Below are 14,498 nucleotides of genomic sequence, written 5' to 3'. Positions count from 1 at the left end.
TTATGCCAATACAAGTTGTGTGCAAGTTTGATTTAAACTGATTGCAAAATGTGGTTTATATCGTGTTCACAAGAAATTGTGGATGGACTAAGGACGGACGAAGGGCGATGTCACTACCCGACAGGTGAGCTAAAAGGTAGTCCATATAAAGTGGCGATCAAAAACAAATTATGAAATATTTACAGGTTATTAGCCTTGCGCCGTGACATATACACAACTTCTGCAGAAATTATGTGCAACATTAGAGCAATAATGTTCAATGCAAGAACAGCTGCAAACTTATGTATGTGGAGCCGAGTTCTGCTCAAGCTGGGGCTTAAGAATTTGAGGGTGTTTGCATATTTCTATACATGTTTGGCACAGATATAATCAGACTGGGTCTCCAATTTTTAGTTTGGTTTCATTCTATACTTCCAAAGTATATTCACAATAGCTACTACTTAGGATTTCATTCCACTTTTTTTGTACATCAATTAAAATTATACATGAACATGTAGTATGTTTTCGGAACCACAAGCTCTCTCCTTACTTAACAACAAACAATATAACCAAACTCTGTAAGCAAAACATATTTAAAAGACATCAGTTTATGGCATTCAAACTTTATTAGATTTATTTCACTGTGTGACTAAACTAAGGCATAACTGCAGTATGTAATCTCTCAGGACTTTAAAAAATTATGTTGAATGTTTTTCTCAGTTTTCCAAGTCAAATTTCTTTTCATTTCTTGATACCATTACTAAATTAACTGACAAACAGAATTCATTTCCAACATTTATAAATCACATTCTGCTTCTGTGTCAAATGTCTTTTCTTCATTTTCTGTTAATCTCACTCAGAGCATAACATTTCAATCTCATTGGAACTTGTTACTATACGAAACTCCAGCAAACTCCTGTAAAATAAACATCAAACAGTACTTATCTTTGCTAACATGTCTAAATTTTGTACAAGATTAAGGCCAGCTATTTATTCAATATTTTTTATCAGTTCTTTAATCCCTTTTACTAAATATCTAATAAACTTTGGACAAAATATGAACCTCTCTTATGAAGTTAGCTGGCAAAAACATTGCTTAGGTGAGGAAATGCAAAAGTGTGCTAGAACAAAAGGTTCAGAAAGACTAAATGAGAAAACACAACACTCCCCTTTATACTATGAAATGCTTTTAAATGATTAATATCTAACTAATACACATTTAAATTCAAAAACCTGCTACAGGTATCAGCAATAAATTTACATCAAATATCAACAGGCAAATCATTTCAATGTGGAGTAAAGAATTTCAAATAAATATTTCATCTCACCTGCGTTTGTTCCACAAGAAGCAAAGTGTTTTTAAGTAATCTAGCTGATAGCGGAGTTCTGACACTGCTTGATCTGTAAGAAGATAAAATCAAATGGAATAATGAACAAGACCTAACTAATTATCAAAGGCAATTTTGATAATGTTTATGTCCCAAGAGTAAAACTTCAAAGTTTCAAGAAGAGCTCCACTGTGCACAGCAAAGTGCACCTGTAGCAATGTGCCTTTCAAACACGAGGATCAATTACCGAGCGTAAACTAAACTGCAAACGGAATGATAGCACTATAATATTACCGTTAAAATTTAAATCTAACCACTTAAAGTAACACTGATCCATAACCTTTGACTTAGAAACTTTAAAATCAAGCCAAGTCATTGGTGACTCATGGTCATAGCGAACTCAACCTTTGATTTATTGACCAAGAGTCATTCATATCCACAATAAATGTACCTGCCATGTTTGATGGTCATACTTTTGTTTTCAAAATATTGAGGGGAATTTTTTTTCACTGTGACCTTGTCTTTTGACTCTTTGACCTGAAGAACATCAGGAGTCATCTAATGCACACTTTCCAGCTTGAGGACCGTGCGTCAAGGCATTCTTGACATACTTTGTGGAAACATTTTTTAAGAATCTATCACTGTGACTCAATCTTTTGCCAATTTACCTCAAAATCCTTAGGGATATTTCACTGCCCATAGGTTATATGCCTGCTTAGGTGTAAAATATTGAGTGGGGATGATTTTTGTACTAACAGTCACTGCGACTTTAATCCATTGACTTGAAAACAACAGGAATTTTCCATTCTATTAGCAATGTGTCTGCTAAGTTTGCAAAGCATAGATTGATATATTCTCTACATACTGAGAGGAAACTGTTTTAAAATTTGTACAAAGTCTCTTTCACCTTTCCTTTGGTCAATCAATATGGGCCATCCACTCGCCATAAGCAATGTATGTATCAAGTTTGTATATCATAGGTCAAAGCATTCTAAAGTTACCAAGCATAAAGAAAATTGTTCACAGATGGGCGGATGACTGGTGTCTTTACACAATACGTTGCTTCATTCAAAATATCCATCATAATTATGCTACATGTATTTTCATATCTAAAGCAAAATAAAGTTTCAAATAAAATACATTTTTCACTATCAGAAACAAAATAAAAGCCTTTTTAACAGAAGAAAAGTACATAATAATACATGCTATGAATATCAGAAGTGAAACGATTTTATTACAGAGTTATATGCTTACCACAAATCACCAAATCCATTCATACTCCAGTGTGCGTGCAGCATTCCACTGTGTAAGGTTATCCTTTTCTAAATCCTGGCCATACCAGAGGGGAGCATGTTCTCCTAAAATATGTTACAAAAGTGTTTCAACAAAACTGGATATAATTTAACAAATTTTGCAATTGTTTAAGTAAGATTCATCAGAAAAGCAATTATATTTTAGGCTGAGCTGACTTGGAAAACATGTTTAAATGAAAAAGGAGAATGCTATCTTGCCAAATATGTTACTTTTAAACATTTTTCTATTTCACTGTTATAATTCGATAAATCCACAACAGCTAATTCCTTAATGTGAACAAGGCAGTCTGAAAGACAGCTAAATCCCCCGCCACTGCTATGGATAGTGAAAGGGTAAAAGCTTTGATTTTAGCTGTGACCTTGACCTTGAACTGACATGGCTGACTCATGAATTCTGCACAACGTCTTGATGAGGTGATCATTAGACCAAAGTTTCATGAAAATCCTTCAAGGGGCTTAGGAGATACAGAGCTGAAACCTTTGACCTTCAGTTGTGACCTTGACCTTGAGTTGACATGGCTGACTCATGAGTTCTTGATGAGGCGATCATATGACCCTAGTTTGATGAAAATCCTTCAAGGGGTTTAGGAGATACAGAGCTGAAACCTTTGACCTTCAGTTGTGACCTTGACCATGAACTGACATGGCTGACTCATGAATTCTGCACAACGTCTTGATGAGGTGATCATTTGACCAAAGTTTCATGAAAATCCTTCAAGGGGTTTAGGAGATACAGAGCTGAAACCTTTGACCTTCAGTTGTGACCTTGACCCTTTAGTTGACATGGCTGACTCATGAGTTCTTGATGAGGTAATCATTTGACCCAAGTTTGATGAAAATCCTTCAAGGGGTTAAGGAGATACAGAGTGGACACCAAATGGAAGGCTCAAACCTTCGACCCCTTTGTTGTGACTTGATCTTGAGCTGGCATGGTTGACTCATAATTTCTGCACATCGTTCTGATGAGGTAATCATTTGACCCAAGTTTTATAAAATTCCTTCAAGGGTTTAGGAGATATAGAGCGGACACGAAATGGAAGGCTCAAACCTTTGACCTTCAGTTGTGACCTTGACCTTGAGCCAACAAGGCTGACTTATAAGTTCTGCACATCGCCTTGATGAGGTGATCATTTGACCCAAGTTTGATGAAAATCCTTCAAGGGGTTTAGGAGATATAGAGCGGACACAAAATGGAAGGTTCAAACCTTTGACCCTAAGTTGTGACCTTGACCTTGAGCCGGCATGACTGACTCATGGGTTCTGCACATCATCTTGATGAGGTGATCATTTGACCTAAGTTTAATAAAATTCCTTCAAGGGATTTAAGAGATATAGAGCGGACACAAAATGGAAGGCTCAAACATTTGACCTCGAGTTGTGACCTTGACCTTGAGCCGGCATGGCTGACTCATGGGTTTTGCACATCGTCTTGATGAGGTGATCATTTGACCCAAGTTTTATAAAATTCCTTCAAGGGGTTTAGGAGATACAGAGCGGACACAAAATGGCAGGCTCAAACCTTTGACCTTGAGTTGTGACCTTGACCTTGAACCAACAAGGCTGACTCATGGGTTCTGCACATCGTCTTGATGAGGTGATCATTTGACCCAAGTTTCATGAAAATCCTTCAAGGGGTTTAGGAGATATGGACCGGACACAATTTTGTTACGGACGGAAGGACGGAAAGACGGACGGAAGGACGGACGGACGGACGCAGACCATTCCTAAAATCCCTCCGCCACGGCGGGGGATTAACAAAAAACGTAAGTGTGTAGTGGATTATCAAATATAGTTGTGTATGTGAAATGTGTTACCAAAAACTATTTTAATATGTGATAAAATGTACATCTCTATGAAAACAATACATTAACAGCAAGGCTTTATCCTCATGGTTAAGCTCAATTACTGTATGAAAACCAATTAATTTCTCAGAAGAAATGTTTTAGAAAATTAAGAATGCACAAACAAGGTAATATATCTATTTCTAATTTGATACCATAAACCACAATTACAGTAACCAGAAAGGACAGATATTTAAAGAACTTTATAACAAGAGATTCACCTAAAACTGCACTTTAAAACAAGAGCACAGCCTTGCGGGTGCTGACGCTCATCTGATTTTTTTTGTGTAATAGAAATATTGTCCTACCCATGATTTTCTAAGTCTAAAAAGGGCCATCATTCTTGCAAAAAGCAGGATAGAGTTATGTTTCTTGATGTACAGTGTCCACTTATGATGGTGAAAAACTGTTGCAAGTTTTAAAGCAATAGCTTTGATAGTTTATGAGAAAAGTTGACTTAAACATAATACTCAACCAAGAAAATGATTTTCTAAGTCCAAAAGGGGCAATAATTATTGCAAAAAGCAGGATGGAGTTATGTTGCTTGCTGTACAGGGTCAGCTTATGATGGTGAACAAGTGTTGCAAGTTTCAAAGCAATAGCTTTGATAGTTTAAGAGAAAAAGTTGACCTAAACATAAAACTTAACCAAGAAATCTGATATTTTCTAAGTACAAAAGGGGCCATAAATCTTGCAAAAAGCAGGATGGAGTTATGTTTCTTGCTGTACAGGGTCAACTTATGATGGTGAACAAGAGTTGCAAGTTTTAAAGCAATAGCTTTGATAGTTTTGGATAAAAGCTGACCTAAACATAAAACTTAACCAAGAAAACTGATTTTCTAAGTCCAAAAGGGGCAATAAATCTTGCAAAAAGGAAGATGGAGTTATGTTTCTTGATGTACATGGTCTGCTTATGATGGTGAACAAGTATTCCAAGTTTCAAAGCAATAGCTTTGATAGTTTAGGAGAAAAGTTGACCTAAACATAAAACTTAACCAAGAAATCTGATATTTTCTAAGTACAAAAGGGGCCATAAATCTTGCAAAAAGCAAGATGGAGTTATGTTTCTTGCTATACAGGGTCAGCTTATGATGGTGAACAAGTGTTGTAAGTTTCAAAGCAATAGCTTTGATAGTTTAGGAGAAAAGCTGACCTAAACATAAAACTTAACCAGGCAATGCCGACGCAGACGCCGACGCCGACAACCGCTCAAGTGATGACAATAACTCATCATTTTTTTTCAAAAAATCAGATGAGCTAAAAAAGATCTTTCACACTTCATAACTCACGAAAGGAAATGTTGTAATATCTATGCACTATTCCTGCAGAAACTTTATCTTTCATTCCCAAGCAGTGAGACAATATTTTCCTACATTTGTATTAAGGACTGCACTGTCAAGGACAAAAGCTTGCCTCCTATTACTATTTACTTCCGAACAAAAATGTTCCTAGACACTACAAATATATAATAAAATATTTCCCACTTTGACGAGATGAGCGATCTAACATCAGTCATTTAGCCTCTGAAATGGTACTAATCCTTCCTGTAAAACAATTGTGGTGCATGTTTATACTTATGCAAGCTTAAATAAAATGCACTTTCTTGACTACCGAACTTATTTGAGGAACCTTTAAGCAGCTACTATGAAGTATGGCAATAGGAAGGCTTGTACTGGAACAGAAATTCGAATTTCAGTACCAGTATTCCATGGTGCCGAATAAAATCTAACAAACACTTCAACCACGTTTTCCCAAACTGTATAATTTGTTTAACGGTAAAATTATTCTAAATAAATAATTTATACAAGCCTCAACTTTGTTTAACGACACACATTGCATAATGAAGCATAAAGCAAAAAACCTGACAGAGATCCCACATGTACAAAGAATATACTTACACAAAGGAGACATAACTTACAAATTCATGTTCACCAGTAGACGAGGAAAAGTTGTCAGCTGAAAATCATCATCTTCGAAATAAAAGATTCTACAAAGTTTCCATGAAGAAAGGCCATCTTAATAAAAGTTGATATAACATGTAAGCATTTCCCTTTCAAACTGGCATTTCTCAGAATCTGTCAATAGGCTTGACACTAAAGCATTATCGCAAACACCCTTTTAAAAATCGAACACAGTTATCCAATTCATTGCAGAAACATTGCATTCATCAACTTCGTATGTTCAAAGTTCTACCTTGGCAGCTTACGTCCTTCAGCTGTATGAGCATTGTCAAATGCAATAAAAACATTTTTCTTAGGAAACTCCTGAGAAAAAACAAGTGCACTTATTAACATATTTTGATAGAACTGCACAGAACACGCACATTCATAACATACACACCCCTTTATATTCTTTTATATACATGTATACAGAAGGCAGAAAATGGATTCTGACATTATCAAATTGAAAACTAAATGCCTTCTTGACAAGAATAGAAATTGCTACCAACTACATATTTAAGTAACAAAAAAGTGACCAATGGTGCCAAGTATAAAGCAGTTGAACTCCTCTGACATCCTGAAACACAATATAATAAATATACACACAATATTTAAAACCAATGTTTTGCTCTTAAACAATAACAGTTCTGCTGTTGGTAAGTTTTTCAAGCCACTTATTGCAGGTGCTATCTAATTAATGGTAAAACTGAAATTGAAAACAAACTGACCTTGCCTAACAGATTATATTCAACAAGCAAGTTACTGACCTCTACAGACAAAAGGACTAACAGGGTTCTTGCCAGTTGTGTCTGCAGCATGTCTTGAGGTACAAAGTTGTATATATTGACAGTCATTTTTATGACTCACTATTCTCAGCCACATTTTTTAACTGCTGACCGGACATTTCTTATAGACAACCTAGTGAACTACAATTACATTGAATAAAACGGAACATATACACCCTATCCATTATTTGAATCCATGACAGTTAAAATAAATGATAGATCAATGACAGCTTCCGAAGTAATTGTTTGACATTTTATCAAAGGAATTAGAACATGTATGTAGCTTGACCTTAACACCTTACAACAGGCAGTTTCTTTGACATCTCTAACTTGACAGTCAAAAAACTCCATACTTTCAACAAGTGACATATATGTATTTAAAAATACCATAAAAAGAAACATGACAATTACACAATTCATAAACCTGCATGTTCACAAATAAATTTCTAAACTAAAACTGCAACAAAAATCTTTTATCAGGCAACTTTTGTCAATTTAGATTCAATTAATGCAGTGCACTGTGCCAATATAAAATACCGACTTAAAAACAGAAACCCTCCTGCTCAACTTGACCGAGGCAGACAAACACTCCCATATTTATTTTTTCAATCACATCCAAACTTTCACTTCACTCCAAAAAACAGTTTATAATTACCATCTTAAAATCTTTTTTTACTTTGTTGATTTTTTAAGCTTCTATTTTACAAAATCAGAAAGGGGGATTTTGTCCGCCTGGCAAAACTGAGCCGTAACACATTTTTGTGTTTCATCAACAATCAAACTCTATTGTGGAACGTTGCTTCTGATGTTTCTAAAGTCAATATCCAGCTTAGATTTCAAAACAAACTTTACATTCCCATTGTTCCTGATTGTGTACGACAGAAATAATTTCTTGGAAAAATGTAGCTTCAGTCAGATTAAAACTTGTTCCTGTACAGCTCCAAGAAATTCTCAAAAAGCTACCATTTCTTTGTCAGGCTTTACTTTCAACTCCCTCATTGATCAAGTTTAAAAGGATTTTCTCTCAAAATCATTTTAAGTTCTTCTTGACTTGACTCCGACGATCAAGTGAAGACAATACCTCAAAGATTTTTTTCAAAAATCAGACGAGCTAAAAAAGACAGAAGTAATTCAAATTCCATTTCAATTTATACCATCACAGTTACAGTTTAAATATCTTTCATAATACCTGAAATTTAAATGAGCAACAATACAAGCTTGTTTCTCCTAGAGCAATGAACATTTTCACAGCAAAAAAAAAAAAGAAGATACAAGCAGAATTCTAAAATGGCACATATAGGTTTTAGTGCTCAACACTGAATTAGTTCAAATGCCTTTCCTTCCAATAGCCTTTTTACAATGATTTAACTCCAGACCATTAAGAATTTAGAGCTACCCGAGTCTTTAATGGACAAATTCGATAAAATACATATATATATATATCACACAGTATCATACGAGCAATGTACATTTTATGCGAGTTGCCTCGAAAAAGCATACAATGAGATCCCACAAAGCATTTGCTATTCAAACCATGATTATGTTGCGTTTCAGATCCGGAAATTCAGAAGCACACAACACTGGCTTCGTTTACTCTACGGTGAGATGTAAGATAAGAAAATATAGCCATATGTATTCACTTCTGAATGACTTCTATCCATGTATGAAATAAATCAGCTTTGCAAACGTTAAAACAGGTCTATGTACTTAATCTTCATTTGGAAACTAATAAGCCTCTATTCAGACTTTGATCTTACATATACAGGTCTGGAATAACAAGACGCAATTCATGAATTATTTCTATGATCTTCTATCATGCAACGTTTCATAATACACACATTCCAAACCATTTCATTTTCTGCTTTCTACTCATCAAGACTGCTTAGATACATTGTACTCTTAGCAACAGTACTTGCCACATTTTCCCACCTGCAGGACATAATCGATCCTGGAAAAACAGTTTTAATCGCACATCCCGTACAAATATGGCAAGGCTTGGTATATCACCATCTTGTTCCGAACAGGATTTACATTTCCTAACTCGATTTTTTCCAAACACCATGTACTGCTTACAGCCCTAAACACATCATTTGCAATTCAAGTTTTTCAAATGGTGCAATACTATGTTCTGCATGCAAACTCCACCTTCAAACACAGTTTTTCCAATTTCATCATTTCACAAATTTTACCTACCCAAAGTGTCTGAAAAAATTCTATCTTGAAGAGAGTTACTGTATGACAGCACCACGCTCAATAGTTTCACTGTAACAGAACTTTTTCTTATTAACAGTTACATGTTTAAAACACCAGACATCAACTAGCATTTTATAACATTACAAGAAAATACAAGAAATCAGAAAACCTTAGTTTATGGCAACACATTTATTTCCATTTTCAAGATCTTTACATAAACATAGGACAGTGTTCACAGTCAAAGCCTATTTAGAAACTAAAATATGACAGTTTAATTACACACCACAACGGATGTGTAAGAGGCCCAATGAATGATCTAAGATGAGACACTGATAAAAACAAAACTGTAATGAACATGGCAAAAATGATAAATTTACACTGAAAATATATGGAAGCATGATTCAAAACAGAGCTTGTTCCTTTCCAAGAGCCCAACATATGCACAGTTTATAGTAGAGATTAAAATATGGAACAGCAAAACTGGATCTTTTGATTTCAGACAGATCTTGATGTAACAATCACAAAATGGCACAAACTGTCATCAAAACCTTTCAACAATTTCAATAGATCCATCTCTACAATAGAAAGTTTTTAATTTCAAATTTTGAATCGAATTTCTGTTAACCATAATACAGGATACCACAACCTGAGGCCACAATAAAATGCAATTTTTAACTCACTATCATCAATGGTAGGAAATAAATCTCAAACAGTTTCAGTAAAGGCCTGTACATCCGAGATTCAATTTCTTCAAAGTAAGTTCATGTGTCAAGAGTGGAACTTCCGGTTAAAACGCCCCAAGTAAAGAACAGAATACACCAAACACACATTTCGGCCCCAAACTTGATCCTTCAGTAAAATATCCAACTATACACCAAGTATTGAACCATGATCAAATCCAACACAAAATGAATGATGACGACATATACCAGTGTTAGTATCAGTTGAGAAGCTTCACAACAATGTCCCGTCCTTCCAGGTTTACACGGTTCATCCTCTCTGAAAATAGAATGCCCAGTACATGTATAAAATGGTAATCTTTCAAACTGCCAGCCTTTCAGTTTATTAGGTGCCATTTGAAATAATTTCATCTGTAACTAACATTTAGACTGGTACACAGTAGAAGGGCGAACACTGCAATTACAGAATCTGGTTCTATGCTATTGGACTATTAGTGTACTTTTGTACCATACAAGTAATTATAGTCATTAAACATTCAAATGATTAATTAACATTTGTAACTATGGTAAGTAAACTGAATCAGTTTTTGCATTCCAGAAAGTATTGAGCGATGGACATACATGACTAAAATGCAGAGCACAACTCACTTCTACATTAGTTTGTTTGGAAAGTCACAACAATAAAGTTCAGGTGACTTTCAATATGAGATGGTGCAAAAGAGTTCCTAAATTATTATTTCATATAAGGCTGGCAGTGGGTAGAACACTGAAATCCCTAAACCAGGCAGTTGGAAGCCTTTCTCACATGATGACCCAAGCATGGAAGACACAGGCAAATGTTTGTAAGCCAGACACCATAACCACTCTACAACAGAGGCTGCTTTACTCTATACAATTATGGAACTAATAACGATATTGTATACTAGGCTATATATACAATCCAGTACAGTAAATCTAGTCTGATGAGAAAACATCTTATACATTGTACAAAGGTCCAGATGACTGTTTAAGAGGGGCACATATTTGACCAAAAGTACAACAATGATGTACTTACGGACAGCAACCTGGGCATCGTCTTCACGTCTGAAACTAACCAATCCCCAGCCATTCGATTTTCCTTTGTCATTTTTGCTTATCTCTGCAAATCTGATGTCACCTGAAAACAAGATTAAGCCATTTCTATCTATTATAAAATGAAAACTAGTACAGCAAAATTCAGCTCTTCTTGAATGACAAACAAAAAACTAATGAAGTTAGAACATGACCTATCATATTAAAAGAAAACTTTTATTCAATGGGAAAAATAATACTTTAAAGTATACTACAATCAGCCTATATAGCTGTGTGTTAATCTCTGCTATTAAAAATGAAACATTAACAATTATGGTAGTTCTGCACGTTCAGATCGATTTTTTTTCTACAATGCAGAATTTGATAAAACTTGATTTTTCGTAACTTCAGTATACACTTAGAAAATACAGCAAATAAAAAAAATAGGGTGGTGTGCTTAATTTTTTGCTAGACTGATCTGAAAAATTTGGACCTCACGTAATTTTTCATAATGGGAGTCTATGGGAAAATCACAAATTTCATAACATTTTCACGAATAGGATTTTTCTATGTAAATTTTTAATGAAACTTCTCAGTCGTAAATAAACATACATGTATGGTCTATAATGTTTCAGACATTATTTTGAATTATTTAACTATCAGCTGTTTTAATATCATATTTTAACTTTAGAAAGATAGTAACAGATCCACTGTACTAAATTTTCTTGCGGGTTGTCATCGATTAAAATGATTTTCATTTCCGTACACCAAATCCAGGCTGTATTCTACGTTTTCCGGATAAATGATGTTACGCCTTCACTTCCGGTTTATCAAACATACAGAACTACCTTAAAACTTTCATTCAGATCCAAATCATAAATTTGTAAATATTTTACTTTCATTGACGTAATGTACAATTTGTAAAATAGTTATCCTTATTATATTGTAGCGAACGAAATGTATTTATGCCCAATTTAATATTATCTAGTAAGATGAGGCTTAGGTGAGGCTGTAAAACATATAAATGTAAAGGTCTTACCAACACTTTGAAATTTGGACTTCAATGTTTGCCAGTCAACAGAGTATGGCAGCTGCAAATGGAAACACACTTGTTTGTACACACCTAAATTTTCATATGATCACCTGTCAGCAAATTAATCTTATTAATTTATCTTGTTGGGTTTTAACTACACAATGCCATAATTTTCGGTCACATTGCCACTTTCCAGCATTAGACTGTGGTGCTCCTGTGAGCAATATACCAGGCACAGACGGGCATCTGGCAAGAACGATCCACCATTCTACACGCCAAGCATACTAAGACGGTGATCAGCTTAACCTAAATACATTTTTGTGACTGAAACAGTCATAAAATCATGATCATTTGAAATTCTGAATTTAACATTCAATCTGGTAAGTTTGTTTGTTTAAAGGAAATTTTATTCTTCTTTAAACACCATTACCTGTATACTAAAATACTTAAAATACATTTTTCGATTCTTTAAACAAAGAGATTCTCACATTTTTCACAATGACTGTAGATTTATCCGCCCTTGTTTTCATATCTCCTTGTGGCATATTACTGGAACTGCTTCTGCCAGAGTCTCTACCATAGTCCATGCGTTGTGACATTCCCGAGCTATAGTTGCTCATACCAGACGACCGGGAAGAATCCATCATGCTGCTAAAGCCACTTGACCCACCCATACCAGCTCCCATCGAAGACATTCCAAAACTGTCACTCAGTCCAGATGTTCCCATAGAGCCAGTGCCCATGTTGGTTGACCCCATTCCAGTCATCCCAGTTGAAAAGCTATCCCCCATGCCCATACCAAGTCCTGTCCCCATAGTACCCATGTTTCCCATCCCCGTCATAGCCCCAGTCATACCAGTTCCCATACCCACAGTCCCCATACCGGACATTCCTGTTCCCATACCAGTACCCATACCTCCCATATTGCCCATTCCACCCATACCAGACATGCCCATAGAACCCATTCTATCCATGGAGCCCATTCCTCCCATACCCATACCAGTTGATCCCATGCCCATACCAATGTCAGAGGCTGGAAATAAAAGAAGAAATCATATTTCAGAAAAAAAAACATGCTTGCATTTCCACTAATTCAACAATGCCTTTTTTTTGTTAAAATGAATATCAAAAGAGTAATAGCACTGTTTTTTCCCCAAAAAGCGTTGCTATTTATGCAGCTTCAAAATGTCTTCCAACCTGTCAGTACTAAGATTATATAACTGAGTGCTGAAGACCAGCGTTTCAAAATATTGCTTTACAATTACTCAATTTTGAGACCGAGCTTTCATTTTTCACTGACGACAGACATTTCAATGACCTTGAAAAAGATCAGATTTTCATGACTTTTCAAGGTCAGAGACAACCAGCCTATATACGTCTAGTTAACTTACAAGACATTTGCTGTAGATTGGTCAGAGATGGTCCAAGTCCTTTTAGTCCGTCAGGTAATGGTTCTGGTTTCCCAGCAGAAGGGTTATCCATCTTTACACGCATGGTACGATCAAACAATGACTGGCCATTGAACATTGCTTAACACATGTTAAAGAAAACATCCAAACCAGATTCACACATACTTTACAGATTACAAAGCAATATGCAAGTACTTCATTTCCTAAGACCAATGTTATTCAATAATATTTGCCATTTTAACATACATGTATATTACTATTACTTGAGAAAATTTATCAAAATATCCAATAAATATACAATGAAGCAAAGTGTATAAATACTGTAACATCACATCATTTAACTTTCAAAGATATCAAATGTTTAAACAAGAGGGCCATGATGGCTCACCTGTTATCATTGCACTTGAGGACAAGAAGGTCCTCAGAAAAAATATCTAAGTCCAAAGGACAGAAAAAAGGAAAGAAATTTAACCAAAGAGAAAAACAAAATTCTTACAAGGTACAGATATGTCAAAATACACCTAAAAATTGGAGGTACCATCCATGTTGTACCACAGAAAAGTGGTCTCGGTTTTTCCCTATGGCCAATAATAAAAAAGTTACTAAAAATAGGCTATTTATAGTAACGTAAAAGGGAAGTAATTCAAAAGAAAATTATTATAAGTTAACAAAAGAAGGATCTGCCAAATAAATCTGTTGACATAAATGAAATTTCAGATCAGTATCTTCATTAGTTATGGAGATATACCCATTTTAATTTGAAATAAAGGGAGGTAATTTGACACAAAATCAGTCCATAGTTATCTACCCTGATTGGCTCGGTCCAACTAATGACAATAATGAAATTTCAAATAAGTCCTGTAAGTACTTACTGATATAAATCCATTTTGACTACAATCAGGGGAGGTAATCAGATATAAAATAACTCTGGAAACTACGATTGGATC

General features: G+C 35.1%; 1 protein-coding gene across 2 annotated transcripts in view; it reads right to left on the bottom strand.

The window, feature by feature from the left end:
- Nucleotides 1–381: 381 nt before the first annotated feature.
- The window catches only part of LOC123523217 (heterogeneous nuclear ribonucleoprotein M-like), a 32,535-nt gene continuing 18,418 nt past the window's right edge, over nt 382–14,498 (bottom strand). Inside the window, exons 8-15 of one of the 2 annotated variants that reach the window (XR_006681061.2) lie at nt 13,534–13,671; nt 12,631–13,175; nt 12,149–12,200; nt 11,114–11,215; nt 10,309–10,378; nt 2,562–2,665; nt 1,308–1,380; nt 382–895 (exon numbers count right to left, since the gene is read on the bottom strand). Coding sequence is in view for 1 of the 2 variants with exons in the window: in XM_045300921.2 (XP_045156856.2) it covers nt 10,320–10,378; nt 11,114–11,215; nt 12,149–12,200; nt 12,631–13,175; nt 13,534–13,671 (896 nt within the window). In the remaining variant the exon portion in view is untranslated. Of the gene's footprint in view, nt 896–1,307; nt 1,381–2,561; nt 2,666–9,548; nt 10,379–11,113; nt 11,216–12,148; nt 12,201–12,630; nt 13,176–13,533; nt 13,672–14,498 lie in introns of those variants that run through there. The other variant, XM_045300921.2, reaches the window with a different exon arrangement.

Source organism: Mercenaria mercenaria, chromosome 8 (assembly GCF_021730395.1).
Source record: "Mercenaria mercenaria strain notata chromosome 8, MADL_Memer_1, whole genome shotgun sequence".
In the NCBI taxonomy this organism is placed as follows: domain Eukaryota; kingdom Metazoa; phylum Mollusca; class Bivalvia; order Venerida; family Veneridae; genus Mercenaria; species Mercenaria mercenaria.
This window is presented reverse-complemented; position numbering and strand designations above follow the sequence as displayed.